The sequence below is a fragment of the Rhodofomes roseus genome (genome assembly GCF_022264815.1).
Source record: "Rhodofomes roseus strain CIRM-BRFM 1785 chromosome Unknown C8Q71scaffold_13, whole genome shotgun sequence".
Lineage (NCBI taxonomy): Eukaryota > Fungi > Basidiomycota > Agaricomycetes > Polyporales > Fomitopsidaceae > Rhodofomes > Rhodofomes roseus.
Window position 1 is genome coordinate 750,188 of NW_025952969.1, and position 25,505 is coordinate 775,692.

Genomic DNA, 25,505 nt, shown 5'->3' on the forward strand with positions numbered 1-25,505 from the left:
CACATACGATGCATGTCTTTTCCCGCCTTTGAACCAGCGCATACCGCGGCATGCTAGTTCTTAGACGGTTGTTGCCTCAACTCGCTTGCGGAAGTACCGGAGAGTTGCTTATCGCGTCTGTGCAAATCCTACGACATAACTGTTCTGTGCGAATCCGAACACGTTGTCTTATGTGGAGGACTTCTTCTTTAGATCGACACGCGCGTGCAGCGTGCCTTTTTTTTCACTGCTCAAAGCAAGCTTAAAGGGCGCTCCGCGATTCAAGCATCCTGACCAACTTTCTGCGTTGCCTCCGCTTGGGCTTGTCCTCATGGTCGTCGTTTGCCCACAACTCTTGTTGAACGGCGCCTGTGCAGACGGCGCCTGCGGCTACAGACACGATGTTCAGATTTGCAGGCCCTGTGGAGCCATATGTTACAACGCGACTTTCTATCAGACCCACTGCGCTAGTCAGCGGCATCACAAACGCGTCAATGGGCTCCTCGACACTTTTCACTGCTCTGTTTGCCAGACCAACGTCTCCACGGTCGACGGGTGGGCTATCCACGTCCGGGGCAAGAAACACAATACTCTTGCTCGACAGCAAGGCGTTGACCCAGATGTCCCGCCGGAAGAGGCCAGCACGCTCCCGGGCCACGTCTTCTGCAACGTGTGCAGCGTCGGCATTCCGCAGCAACATTGGAATTCGCATGTCAATTCGCGGTCGCATGGAAGAAAGAGTCTGGTCGCATCGTACGAGGCCGCCTTCGAGGAAGCTGGCAAGAACAAACATGGTATTGACGTCTCACATGAGGACGATGGGTTGGACTTCGGGATCGTCGACGTCGAAGATGCTCTGCAAGGCGCCACTATGACACTGACCGTTAGGAACACAGTTCCTACGTCGAGAGTGAGTCTCGTTGATGCCAAGTTTTCCTCGCAATCGCCGAGGTGAGTAAACTACACTCACCTGCACGTGTACTCTTGTTGACGCCCTCCGTAGGTTCTCTGTATCGTATGACACTTCCGTCCCGCTGCTCTCATGCAGCAGAAGCATCAACATCTCTGTTGTGCTCCGACAGCAGTACCGCGGACACTACGATGACCGTCTCGAGATGGTTTTCGAAGACACGTCGCTCAAGCAGCGCTTCGTCATCATCCGCCCGGTCAAGGCGATAGTCGGCAGCCGCGCAGACTACGAGGCCCTGAAACCTAAGTCCCCGTACGTGCCGCGCAAGCGCACGCCGCGGACACCCGAGACCGACGTCGTACCCGGAGTGGCGCCGCCCTCAGTGAAGGCGGTCCCGTACGTCGGGCAGCTCCCGCACGCTCGCATCCCACCCAACATCGCGGGGGCTTTGTCGAGGGGCCAGGCGGTCCGTGCGACGAGCTACTTCCGGAACTCGATCTTGCCATCGCAGCTGAACAGCGAGACGCACGCGCGCTACTACAAGACGCTTCTGTGGGTGGAGGAGCATAGGATGGAGTACGTGCTGTCAAGCGTCACGAGCTAGCCTTTACTAAGAACCGCGTTGCAGGAATGACTTGCAGATGTATGATATCACCGACACGAAGCTTACGCGGCACAATCAGTACTACTAGTGCGTACACAAGGTTTTGATATCTCGACCATGCCTCACAACTAGCTTTCAGTCTCGCGGTTCCTGGCTTGGCCGAGAATCGCCCCAGTGTCCTCGTCGGTATGTAACGTCGTTCGACCTTGTGCGGCACGTCACGCGTCACGACTTATGGTCTTACATAGGTGATATCATCCTCGTCCAGCCAAGCGGTTCCGCCCCAGGACGCTGGTTCGAGGGCCACGTCCACTTCGTACGCAGGGACGAAGTCGGACTCTGCTTCCATACCTCCTTCAGGCAGCAGTCCGCAGGCGACTTGTACACGGTGCGCTTCAAACTCAACCGTATTCCGCTGCGTCGTCAGCATCAGGCACTCGATGCGGCCTTCCACCCAGATCGCCTCCTGTTCCCTACTCAGACTATCATCCAAGGGACTCGCCCGTCGAGGTCAACTGTCCAGCCGCATATCTACAACAGACTCATCGCGGGAAACGAAGCGCAGTTGCAGGCGGTGGCATCCATTGCTAGTCTCAGGCCGGGATCCGCGCCGTTCGTCATATTTGGCCCGTATGTCATGTCATCTCTGCATTCGGAGCGTACTGCTGATACACACTCACATATAGGCCCGGCACCGGCAAGACGATCACGATGGTCGAGAGCATTCGGCAGGTCCTCCGCCTCAACCCGCGGGCCTGTATCCTCGTGTGCGCCCCTAGCAACAGCGCCGCCGACCTCGTCGTCTCGCGCCTCTCGATTCTCGGGAACTCGCAGCTCTTCAGGTTTTACGCTCCCTTCCGAAACAAAGACCTCGTGCCGGACTCGATATTACCCTTCACCTACCGCACCGAGACGGGCCACTTCTCTGTGCCTCCCATGGCCATTGTCAAGCGATACAGGGTCATTGTATCCACATGTGTGTCTGCATCGTTTGCGCACGGGATCGGCATGCCCCGTGGACACTTCACGCATGTCTTCGTCGATGAGGCTGGGCAGGCGACTGAACCGGAGGTGATGATTGCCATCAAGACGATGGCGGACAACGACACGAACGTCGTGCTGTCGGGTGATCCAAAGCAACTTGGGCCAATTATTCGCTCTGCGGTTGCGCGTGATCTAGGGCTGGAGAAGAGCTACATCGAGAGGCTGATGGCGCGTCCTGAGTACGATGAGACGGCAGGCTACGGTGTCTCGTGAGTACTCGTCATCTTCAGCAAGACAGAAAGCTCATATACATACGTAGGGTAGTGAAACTCGTGAAGAACTTCCGGTCCCACGAATCGATCCTTAAGTTCCCGAACGAACGCTTCTACAGGGGCGAGCTGCAAGCTTGCGCAGAGACCAAAGTCACGCACGCGTATATCGGTTGCACAATCCTTGCCAATCCAGACTTCCCTGTCCTCATTCACTCGATTTCGGGCAAGGACGATCGCGAGGCGTCTTCGCCGTCATTCTTCAATATCGATGAAGCTTCGCAGGTCAAGGCATATGTTCTAGCGCTCAAGGCCGACAGACGCTTCCGTACGAGTGAGTGGCTGAACTGAGTTGTCTGTTGATGTAGTGGAGCATTGATGGTGGTGAAGGCGATGCTGACATAGGTATCATCACCCCATACCACGCGCAATGCCTCAGGCTCCGCTCGATTCTACGGCCCGTCGCGGATGGGATCAAAGTGGGAAGCGTCGAAGAATTCCAAGGCCAAGTGAGAGCATATCTTCGGATACACGCTGCAAATATTGCTAATGCTTCCACATTGCAGGAACGCAAAGTAATCATCGTCTCTACTGTACGAAGCAGCCGTGAGTTTGTGGAGTACGACCTGAAGCACACTCTTGGCTTCGTGGCGAACCCTCGTCGGTTCAATGGTGCGTGTTCCCATCTAGTGAGAGACTTCTCCTGATATGACGGCCCATTGGTACAGTCGCGGTCACTCGTGCTCAAGCATTGCTGATCGTCATTGGCGACCCGGATGTGCTCTCACTGGATCCGCTATGGCGCTCATTCCTCAATTATGCTCATGGCAGAGGGGGGTGGAAAGGGCCTCCGCCTTCTTGGGATACCGGTGCGACCGTGGACCACACAGGCGGGTATGACCAACGCCTGAAGGGGTCTGCCTTGGCGGATATGAACGAGTTCACCAGGCGCATGGAAATGATGACTCTCAATGGTGTCACGTCTGACTCGGCTGACGATGAAGACATCGATGTGAACGTCGATCGTCCATGGCGCGAAGTCGAGTAGTTCAAGTATTGCAAGGCCGTTCGATCTGCTTCTTGTTTCCATCTTGCTGAGACGATGCCGGAAATACATAGTATGGTTGCCATCAATTGACCATTGCCTAATGAATGTCAAAATTCGCGCAATCTCCTTGTTCCGTACTAAGTATAGTACCCGTATACTTAGTACTGCGGTGACCCGTTTGTGGCCATGGACTCTGCATAAAAACTGATTTGGGATCGCCTGTTGAGGCAGACTGCCTGCACATCTGTCCGCTGATGCTTATGTACCGCATGTGCTGATGCCAATGTCCATGTCCTGCACTACCCTTGCTTTCAAGTAGGGAGAGTGGAACCGTGAAGAGCACGTCGGACAGGTTGAGCGCGGTCCTAGGGAAAGTATCCGGAGATGTACATCTACAACACAGTTGCTACGTCCTTCCCACACCCTTTCTCTGTCTCTTCGGGATCGATGTGATGGGATTTCGTCTCTGCGTCACCAATCTGACCCTCCCAACCATTCTCCACCAGATATTTGAGGAACTTCTCGTCTTGAAGCGCCAGATCTACGCCCGTCATCTCCGGAATGAAGACATAGGTTATCAATATGCCGACGGCTCCGAAGATTGCCGCAACTATGAACGTCCACCTGAATCCATGGGTGAGGTTACAGCTAAGATCACTCTCGGAATGTGGATGATACCTCTTTCCGATATTGTCCTGGATTGGTATGAATACTTGGATACCAACGGCGGCCCCGACTTTGCCCATGGCCGCTGAGATGCCGAAAAATGTGCCTCTACAGTTCGTTTTCATATATGTCATACCTGCGGCTGAGGTCATGACCTACCGTATTGGGGTTGGATAAGACCTATGCAGTTGGATGAGGACGAATCAAATCATTGAAATGTTGAAGCATACTCCGCGCTAGCGAGCAGGGTTATGTTGCCAGGACCCTGCACATCGGTATTCATATGTGCCAAGTCTCTTGACAAAGCAATCCCAGCTTACCATATTGCTCATGAACACCATGAGCCCATAGCTGTAGCCAGTGTTAAGCGTTATTGTGCAGAGAAATGCATGAGGACTTACAGGACGATGAGAAGAGGCACGATATTGATGATCCGGTCATACCCGCACCCTATAATGAGGCCTACTCCCCGTCTTTCAGTAAATGTCCTCGAAATGAAGAGTGGTTGAGAACGTACCGAAAATAACATATCCACCGAAGCCGAGCATCATCTGTTCAACGTTCTGGCATTTCGACACTCATCGATCCGACAGTCCGGCGACTAACCGTGTAGCGGCGTCCAAGAGGATTGCAGAGGAGTGCACCAACTATTACGCCTTGATATAAACATCGACAGGGATCGTAAAATGGGACACATATACAGAGAGGAGGAAAGCAAACCTGGAAGAGCAATGGCGCCCAAGAGCAGTTGCCACTCCGCCGTCTTTTTTATGTCTCCGTCCTTGATGACACTGCTGATGATGCTCGCAGAGAAGATGCCATTCGGATAGTCGATCTGTCAATCTGTCTGAGATCATGCGTGGAATTGGACTGCATTGCGTACGAAGGCATACAGGAAACTGAGTATGTTGCATGTCAGTAGCTCATCGGAGAAGAGAGGCATGGCGTACTAAGTCCCCGCCGTGCCAATGAGGGTCTTCCAATATCGCTTAATCGCGAGCTTATAAGGAACGTGGTCTGTGCTTCGACGATAACAGTGAGTACCGACACGCCATGTCATACAACATCGACGTACGTCTGATCGCGCCTTCTCGATACCTATGACTTCTATTAATAGTATCAGGGAACCTGGGAAGACACAGACGCACAATTTTGATGTAACCATACGCATACGAAAGTAGAACACGGCCAATGGGAAGACGATGCCAATACCAAAGCATACTCTCCAGACAGTGTTGAGGTGATCTTCCCCGGCGGCGGACAAAACAATCAAGAATATTGTAACGGCCAGCGGGCCTCCAGCCTATGGCCGTCAGTACTCTGGATAACAACTCACTAGGAAACGACCTACAGAGATGGGGAAGTCGGTAACCATAATGAACACTGTCAGGTCAGGCTCTTGAATGAATGAGGGATCATCGATGATGTAGAACGGACCTGCGCCTCTCTGATGCACGGCTACCTCATCAGCTCCTTCCCTCGCACTCGTCGAAGATGCAGGGTACTCTCCGCCGGCTCCCTGAGAGTATCATTAGCCATTTGCAACAGAGGCCTGTGTACATAGTAGCTTACAACGCCTGTGATACCTCTGGCGATCGTCATGAACCAGAATAACCCTTGTGCACTTCCATGTGCGCCATGTGCAACAGTACACAGAATAGCACCAATCGTAATCAATAGAGTTGTCATTACGAGGCCTGCCTTCCGTCCAATTCTGTCGCAAAGAATCCCGACGGTGATCTGCCCAATGATCTCGCCTGTGGAACTTGTTGATGTCAGTAAACAGACGCGAACGCATGACACTTACCGACCAGCAGTGCGTTGGTAACGCGCGTAGAAATGTTCGACGTGTAGTCAGAGGGATATAACTTCTTGAAGACGATCTATCTCATCGTTCATTGGTGTCGTCGCACAGTCGAGCGAAATGCTCACTCACATTCGTCATAGTCATGAGATTGTTATGATCTAGAAACGTTCATATTGTTCAACTGATGGACACATAGCAATACTTACAGCCATCTGAGATTAGCCCAAAGGCGGAGGCAGCGATGGCCATGTACGCGCTGATTGTAGCCTTTCCATGAGTGCGCGCTCTTCGAGGAGCAACAACGGAAGTAGCGTCCACACTAGAACCAGCGACGACGACATGTTCGTCAGCAGGCTCGACTGAATCCTGAATTTTCTCCTTAGTGTGAGGCATGCCGGCGAGCAGTAGGTGGACGTACGAGAAGTGCGTATCAAACGCTTCCTATATGCTTGTTCTTCCGTATCCATAATTGATCTCAGATGGAGCCTCGACCCTTCAGCAGCCGAAGAGACTTCAAGAAGTTCCCTCCATACAAACCAATGCTTGTGATGGCCCTGTGCGGAAGAAGAAGGCCGATCAGCATAGCTGTCAGACGGCAAACCTTTCGAGCCAATGCTTGCACATGGGGGAGGGAGTATGGGGTAGGTTCTGTCAAAGGACTTCTGTGCCGGGTACTCCGCCTTCTCGCAGCTGACTTGGTCAGTGACAAGTACTTTTGTATACGTGCCATTACTAGAAAGGTTTACATAGTGCCGCATCTGCGGCTTGACAACACGCGCTGGAGGCCTCTGTCGTCGAAGGTTTGATCGAGCAGGTTGGAAGTGAGCGAGGCCGGGTCACTCTCGGACAATCGAGCCGATGCAAGTAGTGCTGAGCGCTGCCAAGCGCTGAACATTTGAACAACGATTCTTGAGTAACTTAGGGGCAACCTGAAGTTGGAAATGCCGCGAGCCTAGTGAGTCGTGACGTGATTAGATGTGTAGCTGACGGTCAGATCGCCAGCATCGATATCGCACCTGCACCAACGTTGACTGTCATCTCACTCGATGGCGCTCGGCCGTGTCAGAGAGGTCAACTGACAATGAGAGGAGTCCAAAGGTGGTGATAAGGACAGCGCACGATGTTACATGTTCATAGAATCATAAAACTGAGTATCAAAAGAGTTTCTGATACGGCATGTCCGAATCCACTCTCGGACGCAGCTGTTCAAACGGTTGCTGTCAGGTATACGGTCGCTTTGCACGTGCAAAATCTATGTTCTCACCGCCTTGAAGCGCTTTATGGCGTTGCTCAGTGGCAAGGGCTCATCACAAATGAAAGAGCGATTGCCAGTCGACATGTTCGTGGAGCGCAGCCCGCGGTGCTTAGCCCTGGCTTAACCTGTGGCGGAGGATTGATGTTGAACGATCACGTGGGAGGAGTACAGTACATAGTTTATCCATACGAGGAAATTCCGCCACAATCCGACCGTCGGACATGTATGTACTCCAGCTGAGTCGTAAGGCCAATTGTCATTCATGGATAAGCACATTGCAGAGGAAAGCATACACATTTTCCTCAGTTACGTTCTACAACTCTGAAGCTGGATCAGTACGTCGTGAAAGACGAGTAAGTTTACTGACGGAGGCGGGTGTGCCGCCGGCATTTCTTTATCCGGAAAACTCTTAAGAGTCACCTCCCTGCCGCTGACCCCCGCAATGTGGACATGCCACAAGATGCTCAACCTCGACAATCATACCACACCCATTCCTAATTCCGATTACTGTAGCATTAGCAAAGCCGAACGATACCCGGAGGCTGGGCCTGGTCGCACCTGAGGTGAGTCACTCAGGAAGCTTCAAATACCCGGGCTGATGATGCAGCCTGACTTGCAAGCTTTCATCATGTCTACTCCGCCTAGTTCTTGCCCTCCTAGCTCTTCCCCATCACCGTCATCATCTCGCTCGGCGTCAGCAGCGTCGTCCAGCCCGCCGCGAACACCACCCAACCTCCACCAAAACACCATCGACCCGGAAGCGAAATGGCTCGTGCAGAAGTTTGGAGGGACGAGTGTAGGAAAGTTTGCGGCAAAGATCGCGGATGACATCGTTGCGTGCGCGGTGCATAGCTATTTCATGTTTCCCCTTTGCTGACTGAAATCGCAGAGAGTACATCGACCAGCACAAGGTCGCCATCGTCTGCTCGGCACGATCTGGTTCTACCAAGGCGCTGGGCACCACGAACCTCCTTTTGCGTGCAGCGAAGGAAGCCCTTCAGCGCACAAACAGCCCGTCAGAGACACCGGGACATATGACACCCGCCCTCTTCTCAAGAACATCGCAGGCACAGTCACCTGTGGACAGCCCACGAGGACGGAGCACGTCCTCGCCCCGCATGGATCCCGTCTCTCCTGGGGGTGCCCTGAACATGTCCTCCACGAGCTCAAAGTCAAGTCCTTTCAGCGAGACGGTCGGTCTCATCCGTTCAGAGCACATCACAGCTGCTCGCTCGTCAGTCCGGAACGCTGAGCTCTTGCGCGAGCTCGAGATGGAGATCGAGCGGGACTGTGACTCATTACGTTCGTTCTTGTTTGCAACCCAGGTCAGTATCCTTGCATCGAATACGGAACACACGTCACTGAGTCTTGTCCAGGTCATCGACGAGATCTCGCCGAGGTCACGCGATACCATTATTGGCTTTGGGGAACGATTATCGTGCAAGGTTATGACTGCTATCCTCAGGGATCGAGTACGTACTTTCCACGTGTCAAATGATCGTCCTGTCTCACGTCTGGTCTAGGGAATCGATGCCGAGTATGTCAGCCTCGAGAACATTGTCCCGCTCTCCGAGGAAGAGTCCTATGCGGGCACAGAGACACTCGGCCAAGAGTTTTATGACCGAGTTGCTGAGGCTGTGAGCGAGCGCATCCGACAATGCGAGCCTCGCGTGCCTGTGGTCACTGGTATGCCCTCTTGAAGCTACCCATCCACGCTGCTCACACCTTGCAGGCTACTTCGGCCCCGTCCCGGGCTCTCTCCTACGGCAAGTCGGTCGCGGATACACCGACCTCCTCGCCGCACTACTCGCCGCCGGGCTCGGTGCGTCCGAGCTGCAGATCTGGAAGGAGGTCGACGGGATCTTTACGGCGGACCCGCGCAAGGTGCCCACGGCGCGGCTCATCCCGATCATCTCGCCCGAGGAGGCGGCGGAGCTGACGTACTACGGGAGCGAGGTCGTGCACCCGTTCACGATGGAGCAGGTCATCCGGCGGCGCATCCCCATCCGCATCAAGAACGTCGAGAACCCGCAGGGCGGGGGCACCGTCATCCACCCCGACCCCGACATCGACGCCGCGCCATACGCGGAGGAGGCGGGCATCCCGATCCCCGGCACGAACACTGTCTTCCGCCCGCTGGGCGACCTGCACGTGGCGAGAGATGAAAGGAAGCTCCCGACGGCGGTCACGATTAAGGAGCGCATCGTCGTGCTGAACGTGAACTCGAACCGTAAGAGCGTGTCGCATGGCTTCCTCGCGGGCGTGTTCGGCACGCTCGACCGCTACGGCGTCGTCGTCGACCTGATCAGTACGAGTGAGGTGTACGTCAGCATGGCCATCGAGGACAACCTTGATAAGAAGCTCCTTGACCGGGTCGTGCGCGAACTCAAAAAGAGCGGAACGGTAAGGTGCTATCGGTGCTCGCTCTGCTCCATAGGACTAATGATCCTCTGACTTTAGGTGACGGTGAGCAGAGACATGGCTATCCTGTCTCTGGTGGGCAAGAGGATGCGGAACATGGTTGGCATCGCGGGGCGCATGTTCACGACGCTGGGAGACGGGAAGGTTAATATCGAGATGATCAGCCAGGGTGCGAACGAGATCAACATCTCGTGTGTCATCGACGCGCGCGACGCGGTCAAGGCGCTCAACCTCATCCACCAAAGCTGTTTGCAGATCAGACCAGACGGCGCCAGAGGACGCAGTGAGTGCCATTCCATCAAGTGTCTTCGCGTGTTCAGATTATTGACTCCGCACTTGTCTATTGCAGTGGGTCCATGGTTGTTCTGAAAAGTTGTCTAATGCCGGGAGTTTGTTGTAAGCTATGTATCCTTCACTGTAGCCTAGAGTTGTATACCGTGACGCCCGTCCAACCGCGCCAAAAATCAAAAAGAGGACCACGATCCAACTCGGGTCCTTGCCTTGATTCTCCATACCGCTGTGTTTTCGCGCGTGCTTCACTAGCTTCCCTCCTGCCCTTACATCGCAACTTTATCCCAGAAAGACGTACGACGATTGCGAAACATCCTCGTATCTTGTCCCGACAGGTCGGCCAAAGCATAAGGTTGTAGTGCGTCGTTACTATTTCGGATTGACAGTCCCGCACGGCTCTCCGCTGACAGTCTGAAGCAGGGGCACTTGAGCATATATCCAGCGTGCATGCCGGGCGCTTTCCCAACGCTAACAAAGTGAGTGACGCCACGCTGTAGTACTCGCACATATCTTGCTCACTGACACGGAGTTCGCTAGCAAGCAATGAAGTACAGTGTGGACTTCAGTCTTTTTCTTCTATCGTCAAATGCGCGCACGTTCGTCCGACCAGAGAACGGTGATCTTCGCTGGAGACGCCACGACGATGCTTCGAAACCTGTTCCTGAAACTTTGAAACCTTACTGTACGTGCCTTGAGTCGGTGGCAGGAACTCTAACGTTTACACGAGGCGGGTTTTATAACTGGGATGCGCGCGATACATCTTACAGGTGAATCGCTCAACGGTATCACACTATGGCGCGCTTTGCGAACTCGGGCGACAGCGATGCCGCCGTACAGGTTGAAGATGACAAGACCATGGATGACATGCAGGGGACTCCAGCACTCCAGGATCTCGTCTCAACTCGGCGGAGCGATCGCGTTGCAAGGAAAGTCACGCTTGGCGCGTACATGGCGATTGCTGCCTCAGCCTTTGGCCTGATCTCAGACGGCTGTGAGTAGGAATATCGCCAAAGGCTCGAGCCGTATATTTCTACTCGTCACAACTAACACTCATAGATCATAACAACCTGATGACGATGACAAACGTGAGTGTTTGCACGTCTCATGTTCACAATGCTTTACATTCCGGTCGCCACACTTCCTCAGGTTGTCTTCAAAAAACTGTACCCAACTGAATACACCTCCAACGTATCAACCCGTGTCTCGAATGCCATGTTAGTCGGTCAGTCATGGACAGGATGCGACCGTCTCGTCCTTTCAATTGATCACCGAGACGATTGGTATTGTAGGAGAAGTCATCGGCCAGGTCTTCGTCGGCATCTTGTGCGATAGGCATGGTCGTAAAAGCGGGCTTGTGATGACAACGTTGCTCATCATCGTCGGGGCAATCCTCTGCACCGTTGCGCATGGGGCGCATGGTGGTGCTCAAAGCCTCTTCTGGTTCATGACTATTGCTAGGGGAGTGACCGGTGTGGTACGTATAGAATACGCCTCATGATCCATATCCGTCTGAGGGTATGTCGTGAAACCGTCGTAGGGCGCTGGAGGAGAGTACCCTGCATCGTCGACAAGCGCGAGCGAAGGGGCCAACGAGACATCGATTGAGAAGCGTGGGCCTGGTACGTTCGTGGCAATGGTCGGCTATGACGTTTGTCCTGACAGTCTACTCGTAGTATTTATCATGGTGACCGACTTGCCTCTAGTCGTAGGTGTACTCGTGCTCGTCAGCTCTCCACGGCAGCGTTGACTCTTCGGATTCCGTAGTGTGGCGGCCCGCTAGCCGTCTCCGTCTTCTTGATTGTCTTGTCCGCTGCAGGACAAGCGCACCTCGAGACTATCTGGCGCGTTTGTTTTGGTGTTGGGATCGCGCTCCCAATGACAGTGTTCTACTTCCGGATGCGCATGCTGAATTCGAAACTGTACGCGATATGGACATTCATCATGATGGCCTACTCTGACAACAGGTTTGTAGCTATCGTGAGGGCGCTATTCGACGTGTGTTGTCCTTGTACCAATGTTCAGGGACGCGGGTTGCTGATTATCGCGGTCTGTTCTAGGACGCGTCCCGTACTGGCTCTCACTCAAGAGGTATTGGAAGGCGCTGATAGGCACAGGCGGGTCGTGGTAAGCTCTCCTGGTGGATTACCTCAGACTGCATGCTAACGCCTCAGCATAAGGTTCCTCTTTGATTTTGTGAGTAGTGGAGAACGGCTAATGCATCAACTCCGAGTCATCCGTTCCCCAGATATTCTATCCGAACGGCATATTTTCTGCGTCTATCATATCAAGTGTCATCAAGGATGGTGACGTGAAAGCAACAGCTGAGTGGCAGTTGTTACTGGGTGCTATCGCTATCCCTGGTGCGTGCAAGATTGATGATGTGGAATGTGAGTCTCTTAGAATCCTGGGAACATGTAGGAGTCTTTGTGGGAGCTTTGCTATGCAATCCTCTAGGCAGGCGTAACACAGTGAGTGGACTGCTCCGTGGCCTCAGTAAAGCATGTCCAGCTGATATGTCTGTGATAAGATGATACTAGGATTCAGTGGCTACGTCATCTTCGGTAGGTCATAGTTATCTGTCCTGATCACAATGTCGTCAAGTGCTCTGTTCTAGGGTTGATCATCGGCATTGGCTATGACAAAGTCACAAGAATCGTGCCTCTTTTCATAGTGCTGTGAGCATACCTACGTGATTCCTGTCATATCTGTCGCACTGACTTGCTGATGTAGGTACGGGTTGATGACGTCCATGAGCAACCTGGTAAGGGGTCGCATCCATCCTGCTTGGCTGTGTCTGATTCACTGAGATCAGGGCCCTGGTAACATGACGCTGCTCACGAGCGCAGAGTGAGTCGCGTTCGCTTCGAATATTCAAAACTTAGCAGCTCAGACGACATAGATCATACCCGACTCCCATTAGGTAAGCTCGGCTCTAGCCATTGCTGCATACGGACCAACCTTTTTCCACGTTTGACCAGGGGTACATTCTTCGGGCTTTCTGCTGCACTAGGCAAGGCGGGAGCGGCAGTTGGCACCGAGGTGTTCACGCCGATCCAAGACAATCTTGGAAAGCGGTGCGAGATGTTCACACATACCTTCGCAATGCGAATTCTCATGGACTCGTCGTTGACCCGCAGATGGACGTTCATCGTCGCCGCGATTTTTGGCGCACTCGGTATACTGGTCACCTACCTGTTCGTGCCAGATATGACTGGTATTGACCTCGCACTGGAGGACACGAGGTTCCTACGGTATCTTGCTGAGAATGGCTGGGACGGAGATGTTGGTATCGCAGGAGACACTGGTCCATTGGGTACAGAAGAGGTCAAGTCAGGTAGCTCGAAGGGATACGATGACGAGGAGGTAGCTTAGCGATAATGTGAAGCACAACGAACACGGAGTCGGGTGTGGGAATTGAAGGCTCCTTAGGAACACGGCGATGTATCAGTCCAACTTACTTATGTCGTTGCCGAAGCGCACTGCATCGCAGGAGGTGACATCGTACCGTATCGAACGATCGACGTCGATCACTGCGCAGTCTCACAGAGTCTCACCAGATGCAACACGATCATGTCACTCAAATGTCACCGGTCACCTGTAATGACTGAACAGAATGTACAGATATTGACTCTTACTGTAACCACGCCGAAGCTCAATCTCAGGGCTCACCGGCGAGGGTCGGGACATTGTACTGTGATTCTACTATATGCAGCCTAAGGACATGACAGCTGAATTGGGGGCGCGCACGTCGACGTGCCAGAGGCGACGCGACGGACTCAGTCCGCAATTGGTGTCTTGCCGTGACAATGATGCGATTGGCACTAAAGGTGCCTCGTGACGTCTCACATACAGTTCCTCAGAGTTGGCCACCCTGTCTCGGGTGGGGGAAGCAGGCAACAAAACTAGTATATGATGGTTTCGGTTCACACTGTGACTGCCAGAGGGCATTCAGCACAGGCTAGACTCAAGCTCAGACATCCGGTCAATCAGAATGCGCGGTCAGAGGCTTTTAACCGGTGAGAAAGAGCGAGTCGCTCAGCAGCCTGACTGTCCGCAATCCGCACTTCACACTGCTGTTTAACTTAACCTTCGTACGACACGACGTCATGATTCTGTTACCGCTCAATCTCGCCGTCGCCTTCACGTTCATGAATAATATGCTCTTCTCTGCGCACAAGCAGGACACCTTCGCAACCGACATGCTGAGGTAGGGCAGCTCTTGCGTGGCTGGAACTCATCCGGTCCTGAACACGCGCCCCAGCAATTCCTTCGGATCAGCAGACATCCAGTGTAGCAAAGATGCCTGGGACCTACACATGCCAATCAGCTGTAATGTACGAGACTCGTCCCTTTTGCCTACTTCCAGCGCCTGATATTGGATTTAGGACGGCTACACCTGCTGGACAACAGCAAACTCCACTGAATGCACAGGGCCATCAGACTGTGAAGTCGGGATCGTCTGCGCTCGTTAATCAGCATCGCGGAACTCGGACATGCAAACGTAAATGGATGTCGGGTGGTCTAACGCATCGCAGTGATATAAATCGCTTGTCGTATTTATCTGTATTATTTGTAACACTAGCAGAAGGCCTCGCCAATTAGTAGATGAAGGGGAAGATACGGTACGGCACCCGCTTTGCATACGCCTCCCACTCCTCGCCGAAATGCTTCTTCAACACCACATCCTCCTGAGGTGCTCGCTGGAATAAGCTCGCCGACCCGTACAAGAATGCCGCGACGTATGTCCACGCCGCAATCTTCCCTCCGCGCGTCGCCAGGATTCCGCACTCGCGGATCCACGACCCAGGCGCAATGTACATAAGCCCAAGGCCGATTGTGCTGAGGATGGATCCAGTGTAGGCAGGGTGGCGAGTATACTGGTAGGGCCCCGCCGTGATGAGCTTGTGACCCTCTCTGATGGAAACCTCGAAGGTGAAGAGGCGGCCCAGCGTGCGATAGCACTGCCAGCGGAAATATGCGCCGAAGTAGCCAATGGCGGCACCTGCGACGAACAGCGGGCTGATGGTAATGCGGCGGGTGAGGGAGTAGGGGCCCACAACGAGGGCGTCGAGGATTTTCTGAGACAGGGGGTGCGCGGGGAAGTGGCTAGCACCGATGACGAGCACCTCCAGGATGCTACCGGACAAGATCAAGGCCTACAAACCGCGAAGTCGTCAGCAACTCTGAAGAGATGAGTGAAGGCTGACGCACCTTAAAGCCAAGCGTGTAGAGTCTCGCTGTCGCAGAGAAGAAACGTTCAAACGCGCTGACTCCCTTAGCCCTTTGCTCAACAGGGACCTTCGCATTCGGCGCTGTCATGACCACATAGCCACCCACTGCGCCAGCGACGAGGAAGGGAATCTTAACGAGGGACATCTTGTGGGTTGAGCAGTGCTGTACTAGGATGGTGAGGACGAGCAGATGCAGAGGGCGTACTATGTCTTTTAAAGGGGCCACCTGCACGATGCTGTCGGATCAATCATGATCTCCAAACGAAACCGCGTTATGATGGATGCGCGAGTGCGCCGCTAGACCAGGAGTCTAAGAAGCCGTCCAGCATGGTCTTGGTATGCATTGCTAGTCCGAGTCATGGAGGGGCGGCAAGAACTGCGCGTTGCTCGGAATGAGTGGCGATTGAGGATGTATAGGATGTTTGGCACATACCTCAATCGTGTCATATACGACAGTGACGGCCAGGGGCCATGTGTCTGGGTCCCGACTATGACCAATGTGTTGCACCACGACGCTAGGACGCGCACGGGCGGGCTCGGGCGGGCTCGTCGTTCTGACGCTAGCTGAGCCCTACCTGAGGCTACACTCGGACTATGTAACTTGTAAGTTTACAGATCCGTTCATCCGGTTGGAAACTAGGTTGTGCCATCACTGCCAGTGTCACTATCATCGCCGCCCGGGCGCCCGTGCCAAACGTTCCCGGACACTGGCAGTGAGTTGAGCATACACTGTCTCAAACGGCTCTTCGAGGACAAACGTATGGACGTCCTGCATGACATAGTGAATGTAGGAGCTCGAGGGCGAGCCAGGGGCCAGGTGAGATGCGCGCGACTTCTCTGGTACAAAGGCGGTGGACTCGGAGGTGGATGGAGGAGTTAAGTCCCGTTGCACACAGGGTACCAAATCGGGACGCCCCAAAAGGGCGCCTAATTGTAGCAGCCCCGGGCCTTTCCCGGGCCGGGGCCGCCTCCCTCGTCGCCGGGACGTCCCCGTGGTTCCGACTTTAAGTTTCTGGGCGGCAGGGCCTCTTCGTCCCAACCAAGTCCTGACTAGGCCTGACTCTCTGCTGAGTCGACTAGCTTCTGAGTCTTGACCAAGTCTTGACACAGCAATAGAACACTATACTCTGCTGTCGTGCGTATTGGAGACATGGGCAACGTTCAGTCTCTGACGCGCACCACCGGCGCACTCGACTCGTTTGTGGCCGAGCTCGGAGGAGACATCATCTATGAGCGGAGGTAGTGCTCCTTGCATCCGTACGCGTAGACTGTAAGTGAATCCTTATGTGGCAGTATGGGCTCTGCCCGTTTCCTCAAGACGGTGAAGTGCCGACACAGAAATGGCTACTTGGTCGTCAAGATCTTCGTCAAGCCGGATCCTGGGCTGAGTCTCCGAAAGTACCACAGACGACTGAAGGGTGCGTTAGATACGCGAACATTGGCCCTCCACTGAAGTGTGAACGATGTTACAGTTGAGCGCGAAGCGCTAGCGGACCTTGTCAACGTCTACAACTACCAGGCGTTCGTGGAGACAGACAAGGCGGGATATATCATCCGACAGTGGATTGCGAGCAGCCTCTACGACCGCATCAGGTGCGGGTAACCTCAAATGAGACGAAGTCTGCATGCTCATGCTTTTGAAGCACACGTCCCTTCCTCAGCCTGGTCGACAAGAAGTGGATCGCCTTTCAGCTGCTACACGCCCTTCGCGACGCACGGAATCGCAAGATCCCTCACGGCGACATCAAGTCCGAGAACATCCTCGTGACCTCCTGGAACTGGGTTCAACTCACCGACTTCGCGTCTTACAAGCCGACCTACCTGCCGCTGGACGACCCGTCCGACTTCTCCTTCTTCTTCGACACGAGCGGCCGGCGGACATGTTACGTCGCGCCCGAGCGGTTCTACACGGCGGCGGAGAATCCGGCGATCAGCGCGAAGAAAAGCAGACTGGCCATGGAGGACGGCGAGGGCAGGAGGGATGGCAGGGTCACAGAGGCAATGGACTGCTTCAGCGCTGGATGTGTCATTGCGGAACTCTTCCTTGAAGGTTCGCCGTTGTTCACGCTCAGTCAGCTGTTCAAGTACCGCGAGGGAGAGTTGAGTGTAGAGTCTCAGCTGAGCGCCATAGGGGACGACCCCGTGAAGGTGCGAGGACTGATCACATCCGGGACGTATCTACTAAGTAATACGGCTGTAGAATCTCATCAAGCAGATGATTGCGGTTGACCCCGCGGTCAGGCCGTCTTTCGACACGCTGCTACACACGTCCCGCGGATCCGTGTTCCCCGAGTCTTTCTACTCGTTCTTCCACAACTACGTCTCGTCCATCAACGAGCTCTCCGGACCTTCTCCATTCGCGTCAAATGCCGCGCCTACTGTACCGCCCACGCCTGCAGGCGCCACGGTCAAGAGTCCCCAGGCCGTCACGCCGCAGACCATCCCCGGGACATCTACCGGAGATGTCTTGAACGAATCCCTGCCCAGCGACTCCGATCGGCGCATGGAGAGGATATGGAGCGATTTTGAGAGCGTCGAGCCCTTCTTGGCGGTCGACTCCGCGCAAGAACAGACCGTCATGGATGTCAAGGTAGACTACATGCCGTCAATGGGTTCGTCGAAGCCATTCCAGGTGAGTCACGAAGTGCGAACCCAGGTTCATTATGCCGACATACGTGCAGGACATTTTGCCAGTGGAGCTGTACATTCCCAATCGAGAGAGCGGAGCTGGTCACCCCTTGAGTGCGGGAAGGCGTACCGCCGCCGCAGAAGGTACAGTCTCAGTCTATCCTCTTCGGATATCTGATGTTTATTTTTATGTGCACAGATGGTCCGGCCCTCATTGTCCTGGCCCTCGTTTCGGCGAACATCCGCAACTGCACCCTGCCTAGTTCTAAGCTGCGCGGACTAGACGTCCTCCTGGCGCTCTCGCCGTACCTCACCGACGAAGCGAAGCTGGATAGGATGGTCCCCTACGTGGTTGACCTCCTTCACGACGACGCGGCCATAGTGCGTGCTGCGGCCATGCGCACGCTCATGCAAATAGTAAGCTATCTCCTATGCCCGAGTCCGAATTGTTGACTGAAGCTACTTCGTATAGCTTATGCTCGTTACTGTCATCACACCCTCAAACGCAGCGATTTTCCCGGAGTACATTATCCCTGCGGTCGCCCATCTCGTTCGTGATCCCGAGGTATCTGTGCGATGTATCTATGCACAGTGCATCGTCTCGCTCGCGGATACGGCGGTGCGGTATCTCGAGATGGGACAAGCGTTGAAGGCACACGGGTCATACAAGCTCTCGCCTGACACGCAAGAGTATGACGAGGCACATTTTGAGGTATGCGACACACTTTATGCATTGAACCACTAATTGACAGTGCGGTGCAGGTGTCGTACGACGCGAGCATACAAGAGCTCCAGAACAGCATCCAGGAGCACCTCTCTGCGCTCCTCGTCGATCCGTCGAGCGTCGTGAAGCGGGCGGTGCTGCATAATATCTCTTCCCTGTGCATCTTCCTTGGGCGACAGAAGACGAACGACGTGCTGCTCAGCCATATGATCACGTACTTGAATGACCGTGATTGGTTACTGAGGTACGCGTTCTTCGACTGCATTGTTGATGTAGCTGCGTGTGGCGAAGGCCGGAGCTTGGAAGAGTACATCTTGCCGTTGATGGTTCAGTCGCTGTCAGGTATGTGCGCTGACTGTATGCACTACGAGTTTCACTGACTTCGCGTGAAGATGTAGAGGGCGCTGTCGTTGCCAAGGTTCTGGCCGCGTCAACCAGCTTGTGTGAACTTGGCCTGTTCCAGAAAATGCGCATTTGGGAGTTGATGAGTGCGACTCTGGGGTTCCTGTATCATCCGAATACCTGGATACGGCAAGGTGCGCGGCTTGCTTGATCTGTGCTCACAAGGACGACTGTCTCACACGACCGAACCACAGGGGCTGCGGCCTTCATCGCTTCCGCTGCAAAGCATCTACCTCCAAGCGACGTCTGGTGTATTCTTTACCCATCTCTCAAGCACTTCCTGCGCTCAGACGTACGAGACGTTGATGAACACAGTTTGCTGCTTTCTTTGAAGCTTCCGGTATGTTCAATATCATATATCATGAGTCATAGGACTTATCAAACACAGCTGTCCCGACAAGTGTTCGACGCAGCGGTGCAGTGGGCCATGAAATCGGAGAAGTCGCTATTCTGGCGGACCCATCGTGGCTCCAAGCCCGAATCTCCGAAGGATAGTCTTGCCACTGTGCGGGGTTCGGGTACGGTCGGGACCCGAGGTCGGACTGAAGAGTGAGTGACCAAGTTGAAAATGCGTTGCGCAACGTTGACACTTTTTGGTCAGGGACGAAACACAAATTACCAAGTTGCAGCATATGGGCATGACGCCTGGTGAAGAAGCGAAGTTGACGTCCATGCGTGATTACATCCTCAAGCTCGCGCGTAACATGGCGAGGTATGTCTCACTCACCGCCGTTGACTCTAATTTAAGTTGACTATGGGCTAGCTTTGCTTCCCGCGTGAGTGCCGAGGGCGACGCTGAACAGCTCAAGACGACCGTCGGTGTCGAACTCCAGAAGCTAGGAGTCGTGCCTCAGACCGTATTTCTCAGAGGCCCACGCTCGGTATCCAAACACCGCTCATATTCGGAACTTTCTGCGAAGTCGCCGATTCTTGGGACCCCGCGCTCTGGGCGCACCTTCAGCATGGATCACACAGCTGCAGCTGCAGCAGGGGCGCCGTTTGAGGACTTGCGGCGACGACTCGCCATCATCAACGGCTCAGCTACCTCGGTCAATGCCACGAGCCCCCGCGAGGCACGCAGCCCGACCATGCCTTCATTGGAACACGCCATCCTGCCCTCGTCCGCATCCAGCGACATGCCGCGCTCCCCAGTGCGACCAGGCAGTCCTACAGAATCCATCATCTCTATCACCAACCCGTCTGCTTCGCGGCCGATGCGCATCGGTAGCGTCGACGGCCAGAAAGCAGCGCCGGCAATAGGGTCATCCAGAGCCAACGCCACAGGATTGCTGGATGCGCATGCCTATGCCCGATCGGAAGCATCGCCCGAGCGGTCGGGAAGGACGTCACCTCTGTCGCCAGCCCTGACGATACGACCTCAAAACGACAAGCTCCGTCCTCCTTCACTGACGCCGATCTCGACTTATGGTGAGCTGGATCTGACGATTTTCGGATCTATGCTGATTTAGATATCTGTAGATGGTCAGGAATTCGGCCTGAACAACCTGCTTGAACAGATCTACATGGACAACACGCGAGAGCTTCAAAATGACTTCGGACCTCATGTTCATGAGGGCGCGGTCAGGCGCCGTAACGCTGCTAGGCACAGTTTCATGTCTCGAGAAGGCGGCTCTCGTCGACCCGAAACGACTCTCATCGCGCACATGAGCTCACACAACGATGTTATCACAGGCATTGCGGTATCGCCAGACCACATGTTCTTCGTCTCCGCGTCGGACGACAAGACGCTCAAGGTCTGGGACACTGCTCGTTTAGAGAGGAACGTTACTAGCAAGCCGCGGCAGACCTATAGTCAACACCATGCGAAGGTGAAGTGTGTGTGCGTGTTGGAAAGCCTGCATTGCTTCGCGAGCGCTGCCGACGACGGCAGTCTTCATGTCGTGCGAATACATGTTACCCAGAGTGGCAGCCTGCCGAAGTACCACAAGCTGCAGCTCATCCGCGAGCATCGACTCGATCAACCCGGAGAGTACATTACGTGCATGGCACACTTCATGACTGGTGAGTCTTCCTCACATCTTACGAGCGAATGGTTGTCTGAACCTTACCAATGCAGATACATCGTCAAGTCTGGTCTACGCGACAACACACTGCACCATCTCCATCCTCGACCTCCGCACGATGCGGCAGCTACAGAAGATGGAGAACCCGCGACATCACGGCCCAATTCTGTGTCTATGCTTGGATCGCAAGCGTGCGTGGCTTGTCTGTGGCACGTCCACTGGGGTCCTGTCGCTCTGGGACATCCGGTTCGGCATCCTCATCAAGAGCTGGAAAGTCTGCACGGCGTGGAAGAGCAGGCAAGCGCGGATATACCAATGCGTCGTCCACCCGACGAAAGGCAAGGGCAAGTGGATCATAGTGGCGGTGGAGGCGCCGAAAACCCCGAAGAGCCATGTCATCCTGGAGGTCTGGGATATTGAGAAGTCGTCTCTCGTGGAATCCTTTGTTACCAGGACAGTCTCAAACGCAGCGGAAGAACTGCAAGATCCCCCGGCAGTCGACTCAGAAGAGGCGGAGACGAGTCCGGCAGCAGCGATAGCGGCTCTGGTGCGTGCTCGTCAGGAGAGCGGCGGCTCGCTCGAGTCCTTTGCGCACCGCGGCCTGTCCGGCGTGACCGGTTTGCCCGACTCCCTGGACGCCGTGTCCCCGAACGTCCGTGCGATCGTGGTGGGGACTGAGTTCGGTGGGCATGCCCCGGCGCGCGCCACCATGGCGGACCAGGACGTCCGGACGAGCCGTACTGCGGGCGGGCGAGGATTCTTGTTGAGCGCCTCGGAAGATCGGAGGATACGATATTGGGACCTGGCGCATGTGGAACGGTCTGCGGTACTGACGGGCATGGACGCGGATACCGATAAACCAACATATAGGTGAGTCACCATTTGTTCTTTGTGTGAGCTGCGTAAGCTAATATTTCCTCCGGTAGCGTGCCTGCTTCCGCTGACTCTGCGCCATCACGGCTCCTTGAGACCTGGGTATCCTCACTATCAGCCAGCCATAGCGTTAACCGGCCTCCACAACGACTCTCGCTGATCAGCCATAACCAGCATAATTTGCTTAAGGGGCACCAGGACACCGTGACGGCGCTTGCGTGCATCGACTCGCCCTTCCGAGGGGGCATTGTGAGCGGCGATCGCTCGGGGGCGATCAAGGTGTGGAGGGTCGAGGGGCTTGATTTGTCGTGATCAGTGCTGTATCGTTAGATGGCTTTTGTGTCTTGTTTATGGATTCGTTGGCTTGTGCCTCAAATGCGATTCGGGCTACTCAAATGAGGCGGCCACCCGTAGCAACTGGAAGTCGGTGCTGTGGCTGAACCGGTAGTGGAAACGCGTTCTCACTATTGTCTCCAGCCATCACATGTGAAAGATTCGCGGATTCAAAGTCATAGCATATTCATTTTAAATCATAAGAACGCACCGGATATTATCTAGGATTGTGGAGTCCGGGCAAGTGCTCTCTTTTTTTTTTTTTTTTTTTTTTTTATTCACCGGGTTTAGACTCCGTACAACATAGGCACATGTAGAGTATAATAATAGAGAGTCCCTCGACGCATTCACCCGCCTGGTGACGGGGTGAACCAGAGGGCATCGCCCGGCTGTCCAACAGGAGACCGGTTAGGTACGAATTCGTCTGACAACTGACTGGCGTCAGCCGTGAGGCCAGCCGCCGAGTCTAGAAGCGAATCAATACGAGGCAGAGGATGTCGGTCTAGGACACGCAACATCTCATCCACCTCCTCGTCGGGAACATCACCGGCGTCTACCACATGACGTGGCATAGCATCAAACCGGGCAAGCACTTCTTTGTCGTGCTCCCACTGTGATGAAAGATGCTGAGCAAATATCTCAGCTTTGTCGTTGATTTCATCAAAGAATTTGATGACGTCATCGTGATCCTTAGAGAAAGGCTTATCGTGGATGCCTCCCTTCTCAATACGCCCCTTCAGATTGAGCCATTGTGTTTGGCGCCAAACTGTGTGGGCATGTAATCGCGCCCAATTAAGGGTAAGCATGTCGCCGCGAGTTTCGTCATCCTTACATTTGGACAGGATCTCTGCCCACTCGAAGGTGGCTGCTAATGGATTCATATAGGCGAAATCCACGATGTCACTGGGGGCCCAGCCACGCTGGGTCCTGCTGTAATAGGTGTCCACATGTCGCTGCTTCCACCCAAACGGGCCGATGAATGGAGAGCGCTTGTGCTTTTTAACCCGTATCCAAAACGGGCATTTGAAGAGTATGTGATCGCGGGTTTCTTTATGTCCGCCGCGTCCACACAAACATTTGATTGGTCCATTTTTCTTGAACCGTTCTCGGTATTCCCCGCAGGGGAAGTGATTAGTCAGTAAACGTGCAATTTTCGCCGTTTTCTGATTACTAAACTTGAGACCTTTCGTCTTAAATAAGAACGATTGGTTACGGACATTGGATGGCTTCAGCTGCTTATGCCACCACATCTTGTTGCCCAAGTATTTATTAGGGCGAGATAGGATAGAGGGGTCGGGGACCCCTCTAACGTTGGCTTTCTGTACATGGTCCGGGTGTTTGTATTCCCGGGCCCACGCGCGTAACATCTCCCTTCGGATGCCTTGCTGGGCAAAAGAAAAGGAAACTATATCAGCAATCGGAACATCCCGATCGTTAACAAGGTCTGAAGCGAGTTTGTCGACTGCTTCATTCCAAAGAATGCCCACGTGTGATGGGCTCCATAAGAAGATGACCTTTCGATCACGCCTTCCTTCCAGGAAGCGTGCAGCTTCCTGGTTTGCCATGAGGGCGGCCAGCTGGCTTGGACCCTTACCCGGCTTCATGATCTTCTGCAAGTTACCAATGTTGTCACTTGCGAAGATGAGTGTTTCTGTGCTGCCTTCGACATGCTCCCAGACTTTGTTGGCTGCCTTCGCAGAGGCAAGAACCTCGGCGTCGTAGCTAGTAGCGCGTCCGGCGCTAAATGCGCCTTCTGCAACCTTACGAAGTTCCTTTGTGATAATCCACGCAGAAGCACATCGCGTGTTGTCCGGGTTGTCCCGGTCAATGAGTGCGGATCCGTCGGTCCACATCACTAAAGTGTTCTTATCGAAGATAAGATCGAAGGTGCGGGGAGTCCAGGTGTCTTTGATCCACGCTCTGAACTGCTTGCTGATTTTTCCCTCCTTCTTTTTCGGAGGAGGGTCGTCATGCTTCTTGTGCCGGTCTCGTTTGTCTCGGCTGAAGAACATCTTCTGGATTCGGTTGTCATCTAGATCGATGAGCCGGTCTCCAGGTCGACAAGCGTCGCTGTAGTGGGAGAACTCCTCATTACTTCGTTCAGCAATTTTTGCAAACGCCCTTAGCGGCGTGCGAGATGCCTTGCGGCTGCCCTCGATAAAGGGCATAACGACGTTGAGTTGGGAAGTAACCCATTCCTTGCCAAGGATCGCCTTTGTGGGGTGGCCCTCGCCTAATGTTCGAAGACGAAGCGCGTAGCGCTCCATGTATCGGGTGATATTTTCCTTTAGGGGGACTAGGCCCGCCAGTGATTCCATTGCTCCAATAGGCGTGGTGCGGAAACACCCCGTGATCCATCTGCAAGCGCGAGCTTGGGCGGTGTGAAATTCACGAAGAATCCACCCAATTCCTTTCCAGCCCGGCTTCCACCAGAGCTGCGCACCATAGCAAATGAGCGGAAGCACATGTGCTATGTATAGTTGTCTCTTTTGAGCCGGAGTGAATCCGCGGAGAGAATTACCCAGCATTGATATCGATGATACCGTGCTAGCCGCTTTGCATGCATAGAAGCGAACATGCGATTTGAATGACAACTTCGGGTCGAAGTAGAACCCGAGGTATCTCATAGACGCTGAGGGGACCACCCTGACGGTTTGGTTCCCAAGTGATACCACCACATCAGGCCCGAAGGGCCGGTCTGGTCGCCATGGGTCTCGGTGTTTCCAGAAATGGATACACTCGAGTTTGTCCGCTTCCGCAGATAGCCCAAGCCTGATAAGGTCGAGCATTAGGGCGTGGAATATGACCTGTATTGTGACACAGTTCAATTCTACTTGGGTAAGGTTGGATAGGTTCCGAGGAACTGCAGCCAAGATCCCTCCGTCGTCCACAAAGAATTGGATGGAAGAGTTACCCGGCATCGGTTTCCCGACCGGGTATTGCTTATGTAACACCGGGGCAATATAGAATCCCGATGCAACCGGTGACAGTGACGAGCCTTGTCCCATTCCCAGTGGAACAGCGGTTGCCTCCGTGACTTTGCCGTTGAATAGGTA

The 25,505-nt window shown here is 54.2% G+C and overlaps 7 protein-coding genes across 7 annotated transcripts; 5 read left to right on the forward strand and 2 right to left on the reverse strand.

The window, feature by feature from the left end:
• Positions 1–171: 171 nt before the first annotated feature.
• On the forward strand, positions 172–4,051 carry C8Q71DRAFT_116692 (P-loop containing nucleoside triphosphate hydrolase protein). The gene is made up of 9 exons (XM_047916356.1): positions 172–930; positions 983–1,465; positions 1,518–1,580; positions 1,633–1,679; positions 1,742–2,123; positions 2,180–2,746; positions 2,797–3,080; positions 3,137–3,418; positions 3,475–4,051. The coding sequence occupies exons 1-9, from the start codon at positions 311–313 to the stop codon at positions 3,792–3,794; spliced, it is 3,048 nt and encodes a 1,015-aa protein (XP_047777799.1). The 5' UTR covers positions 172–310; the 3' UTR covers positions 3,795–4,051.
• Positions 4,052–4,186: 135 nt separating this feature from the next.
• On the reverse strand, positions 4,187–6,660 carry C8Q71DRAFT_710468 (major facilitator superfamily domain-containing protein; the record flags this gene model as incomplete). Its single annotated transcript, XM_047920743.1, has 19 exons — positions 4,187–4,418; positions 4,473–4,568; positions 4,620–4,640; positions 4,691–4,725; positions 4,781–4,811; positions 4,862–4,925; positions 4,978–5,011; positions 5,067–5,116; positions 5,181–5,295; positions 5,344–5,359; positions 5,411–5,477; positions 5,536–5,558; positions 5,609–5,763; positions 5,812–5,843; positions 5,898–5,979; positions 6,033–6,217; positions 6,268–6,343; positions 6,397–6,425; positions 6,474–6,660. 19 exons carry the CDS (start codon positions 6,658–6,660, stop codon positions 4,187–4,189), a joined length of 1,530 nt encoding a protein of 509 aa, XP_047777800.1.
• A 1,490-nt stretch (positions 6,661–8,150) lies between these two features.
• On the forward strand, positions 8,151–10,312 carry C8Q71DRAFT_710360 (Aspartate/glutamate/uridylate kinase; the record flags this gene model as incomplete). Its single annotated transcript, XM_047920736.1, has 7 exons — positions 8,151–8,359; positions 8,412–8,847; positions 8,899–8,994; positions 9,046–9,208; positions 9,255–9,925; positions 9,983–10,226; positions 10,293–10,312. The coding sequence occupies 7 exons, from the start codon at positions 8,151–8,153 to the stop codon at positions 10,310–10,312; spliced, it is 1,839 nt and encodes a 612-aa protein (XP_047777801.1).
• A 519-nt stretch (positions 10,313–10,831) lies between these two features.
• Positions 10,832–13,647, forward strand: C8Q71DRAFT_116809 (MFS Git1p-like glycerophosphoinositol permease). Its single transcript, XM_047916358.1, has 19 exons — positions 10,832–10,916; positions 11,056–11,225; positions 11,291–11,319; positions 11,381–11,456; positions 11,524–11,708; positions 11,772–11,853; positions 11,908–11,939; positions 11,999–12,153; positions 12,207–12,229; positions 12,292–12,358; positions 12,412–12,427; positions 12,480–12,594; positions 12,653–12,702; positions 12,762–12,795; positions 12,849–12,909; positions 12,965–12,995; positions 13,047–13,081; positions 13,134–13,154; positions 13,213–13,647. Exons 2-19 carry the CDS (start codon positions 11,090–11,092, stop codon positions 13,604–13,606), a joined length of 1,542 nt encoding a protein of 513 aa, XP_047777802.1. The 5' UTR covers positions 10,832–10,916; positions 11,056–11,089; the 3' UTR covers positions 13,607–13,647.
• A 636-nt stretch (positions 13,648–14,283) lies between these two features.
• On the forward strand, positions 14,284–14,769 carry C8Q71DRAFT_116941 (uncharacterized protein). The gene is made up of 3 exons (XM_047916359.1): positions 14,284–14,441; positions 14,496–14,568; positions 14,620–14,769. Exons 1-3 carry the CDS (start codon positions 14,341–14,343, stop codon positions 14,704–14,706), a joined length of 261 nt encoding a protein of 86 aa, XP_047777803.1. The 5' UTR covers positions 14,284–14,340; the 3' UTR covers positions 14,707–14,769.
• On the reverse strand, positions 14,770–15,786 carry C8Q71DRAFT_116959 (uncharacterized protein). The gene is made up of 2 exons (XM_047916360.1): positions 15,446–15,786; positions 14,770–15,390 (listed from the first exon to the last, which is right to left on the reverse strand). The coding sequence occupies exons 1-2, from the start codon at positions 15,608–15,610 to the stop codon at positions 14,833–14,835; spliced, it is 723 nt and encodes a 240-aa protein (XP_047777804.1). The 5' UTR covers positions 15,611–15,786; the 3' UTR covers positions 14,770–14,832.
• A 707-nt stretch (positions 15,787–16,493) lies between these two features.
• On the forward strand, positions 16,494–22,502 carry C8Q71DRAFT_837249 (uncharacterized protein). The gene is made up of 17 exons (XM_047926464.1): positions 16,494–16,704; positions 16,759–16,883; positions 16,938–17,058; positions 17,109–17,613; positions 17,666–18,097; positions 18,147–18,237; positions 18,293–18,510; positions 18,566–18,805; positions 18,856–19,159; positions 19,210–19,353; positions 19,414–19,559; positions 19,608–19,768; positions 19,821–19,931; positions 19,983–20,647; positions 20,699–21,241; positions 21,297–22,113; positions 22,170–22,502. The coding sequence occupies exons 1-17, from the start codon at positions 16,616–16,618 to the stop codon at positions 22,426–22,428; spliced, it is 4,971 nt and encodes a 1,656-aa protein (XP_047777805.1). The 5' UTR covers positions 16,494–16,615; the 3' UTR covers positions 22,429–22,502.
• The last annotated feature ends 3,003 nt before the right edge of the window (positions 22,503–25,505 follow it).